At 29.9% G+C, this 3,660-nt stretch overlaps 1 protein-coding gene across 1 annotated transcript in view; it reads right to left on the bottom strand.

The window, feature by feature from the left end:
- Window positions 1-346: 346 nt before the first annotated feature.
- LOC121429195 overlaps window positions 347-3,660 on the bottom strand; it is a 71,224-nt gene continuing 67,910 nt past the window's right edge. The window contains exon 5 of the mRNA XM_041626142.1: window positions 347-3,116. Within this exon, the coding sequence (XP_041482076.1) occupies window positions 2,927-3,116 (190 nt within the window). The 3' untranslated portion in view covers window positions 347-2,926. The remainder of the gene's footprint in view (window positions 3,117-3,660) is intronic.

A 3,660-nucleotide genomic window follows, 5' to 3' on the forward strand; every position in this document is an offset into this window, starting at 1 on the left:
ATTCATAAGAATCGTCAATCATATTTATAAAAGCATCAAAAAGAAAGAAAAAAAACGTTTTTTTTTTTTTCTTTCTACATAATGGTCTTGGTAAAAGAGGGACATGATGTATGTAGGATGTTTACAAAGGAACAAACGAAGCACACCTGGGCTCCGTAACACAAAGATTAGCGTTCATCGTTTATTTGAAAGAACAATTCTGATTGGTTCCTAGTCAGTCTACCGAGGAAAATGTGCATGTAACGACGATCTCGATTGGCCATTTCATTTCACAGGCCAATTGTAAAATGTTGTGTTACCATGGTACGGAGCCCAGAACATATCCACAAGTTCAGACGTCTGCTAATTATTAGTGCATAGCATTTATTAAGCGGCATGTAAACATTGTAAATGTACTAAAAGTTAGTATTGCTATGTAATCTGCAAACTAACATAATTCAAACTTCAATAAAACGTAATATAAGCGATTTGCATCTTAAGAAACCTGTAAAATCCATTGATATTTTTCTTTCTCAGTATTATTCTGGCAATCATGTGCTTTTTAAGATTATTTGTAAGCACTATGCAATAGACTTTATTCATAAATATTCACATATGGTTCATGACGTATTTTCTTTACAAAATAAAAATCCCATATCCGTCATAGTAATATCTCTCAATGAAAGTTTTTTTTTATAGGAACATTGGGTTTTGCATAAATAAAAGAATATTAAAACTGATATTTTTTTACAAACATATATAAACAAAGTCACGGCTCATCTGCATTTTTTGTGAGGAAAATGAGTCATAGGCCAACATTAATTTTGTGAAATATAATATATGAACATTCTTAAGATATGCTTTAATGTATCGTATTTGCTAAGATGACATTTACATAATATGCAATAAAAAATTTCTTCAAAGTATAACAAATAAACGGAAAGTTTCATGCAATCATTCATCAGCATTAATATACTCAATGATTATCCCGAATATGCATGTGATATCTACAAATGTCGACTTGAATATAATGGAAAATAAAACAAGGCGTATTATTTGGTTATGATATATTCATGGATTATTTCATATCCAATGATGGATATCATTTTCAGGCCTGAATTCCAGTGATTACATGACACAAGTCAGTCATTTGCGGATTTGTTTCAACGTGTACTGCCCCCCATAAAATACTTATATATATATATATGTATATATATATATCACATATAAATATCACATATAAATATACGTTATGCAATACGATAACCGTATAAAACATGTTAACATTTTGGCCAGTTTCATTGTCATGCTGATATATTTTTTCGTATTTTCATTCATCTTGTAAAGAAGAAAATTTGTCGAATACAACTTTTATGAATATGCATAACTAAAATCTATTTTGGAACTTCAATTCCATGCTTAATTTAAGTACGTTTATCATTATCAAGTCACTTATTCAAGGAATTGTACCAACGTCTATAGATCAAAGCATAGCAAAAGATGATATGGAAAAGTACACAAAGTATAGTTCGAATAAATATTAGATACATATACATTATACTGGACAATGTCAGACATATTATCCAGTTTCAATTCCATATTTTCACTCTTCTTGTTACATATTAAACAATAGTATAACATAAGCACACTCCAAAATTCAAACATTGAAGTAATCATTTAAAAGTTTGTATACAAAATAAATTGTAATTGTTGCATTCATATCTTTTAAAACAAGAATGACATTACATGATCATGATCTATGTTACTAAGCAAAGCGCGATTACATACAAATTTGAAAGACTTTAAAATGGCATGAAATATTACTAGGAAAATTCTAGATAAATCTCTCGTTTCAAAATTCAATCATTTACAATTCACTCTATTGTACTTTTTGTTGGTTTGGTGCAAAATAAAACATCTTTACATTCGCATGTCTTAAAATAATTGAATAACATTAGGTATAATTTGTATCAATATTTCGAATCAAATTCAACATATATTGCTATATATATTAAGGATATGACAGGCATACATAAGAACTTAACCATGAAACATCTGCATGCTAGTAACTTCCCACTGCTATTTACACATTAATTTACAAAGTATAAAGAAATTCATTTTATTCAAGACGAGACTTTATCAAATTATTCTCATTGCAATCAATTCTTTATTGCTTCTAAAGTGCCAGAATTTACATGATTAAAATATGAATGAAATAAAGATATATATAATACCTTGCTGCTAAGTTAAGATGTGATAGATATTAATGAGTATATCAAGTAATGGCATTTATATACACACAGTCATGTCTCTGGTTTTAATTCACACAAATTTCAAGCTCATAACTTTCTTGCTATAGTAGCCAAATTTTAAAGGCTCACTGTTCATATTATTTCCGGGAAATACATATATTTTACGTTTAAGTACTGTTGACACAACTCTACTTTTCACTCATATCGAAATCAAGACAATTTATGAAATTTTACGAAAGAAAGCTTTATAAAAAAAATCACACATAAAGAGGTCTACATATCATATTATCTTCGTATATAAGTATTCATAAAAAATGTTCAGCATAACTTAGCAATTAATAATTTTAATGAATAATTCAGATGAAAACATGTCACAACATTTTCAAAATTCTATTTTGAACGCATTTGAATACATTACATCAGGTTATGCCTTCGCTTGTCTATACAAAAAGGCGATTCCTAATGACATTACGCATAGTATATAAAATCTGTACATAATCATTTTTTTCCCTAAATTTTTCAGATTCTAATGACAAAAATTCTTTAGAAATGGCGATTAATATTTTAATTAAAAGTATGATTATACTATCGCCATGTAAGTTAACTATCATCATGGGAGGCATCTTTCTACTGAAATCATTCTTTTGGAGAATCTCGGAGCCTTAAATACCTTGCTTCTTCTTGGTATCCTCCACCTAGAATTTCCCGAAGTCGTGGAGAGATTTCCTTGAGGAAATGTCAGTGGAAGAGTTAGAAAGTCTTGAGTAGCGCCCCCAGGATGGCCTGGTATCGCGAACCCTCTGCACTACTCGAGCGTATCGAGACTCCGAAGGTACAAATTCAGCTGTGGACATTCCACTTCCGCTGGCCGAGCCGGCCGGTTTGCTACGTAACGAATCAGAAAGAATGGAAAGAATATTTTCATGATCAGTGAGATATGAGGTTTTCATTCATAATATATTTTTTTTTACAATAATGGAAAGACTTATTTGTGCCGATTTGCTACGTAAAGAACAATCTGAAAGAATACCAAAGATATTCCATTCATAATATACATTTCCGATGATTCTGGGAAAATCAATTTTGAGATATAAAAACTGAAATAATTGTATTTGTGACAAATATATTTTGAGATAAATTCGATGATTGAAATTGAAATTACATAGCAAAAACGAAAGTGGTATCGTTGATTTGGAGGAAAGTAAAGAAAACGTTGTATATTACATGGTGCTTATTGGGGATGTCATTCCATTTTACCCCGTGCAATTCAATATCCAATTCGACTCATTTTTATTTTTCAGTCGTTTAAAGACATATGCATGAATAGACGAGAAGCTTACTATTTTTGTCAGTATGTTTCTTGACTTTTGCATTATGGCATTTTATTTCCTTGGAAAACAAAAAGATAAAAGTAACAAGAATGGTTTAC

This window comes from Lytechinus variegatus, chromosome 15 (assembly GCF_018143015.1).
Source record: "Lytechinus variegatus isolate NC3 chromosome 15, Lvar_3.0, whole genome shotgun sequence".
Classification (NCBI taxonomy): domain Eukaryota; kingdom Metazoa; phylum Echinodermata; class Echinoidea; order Temnopleuroida; family Toxopneustidae; genus Lytechinus; species Lytechinus variegatus.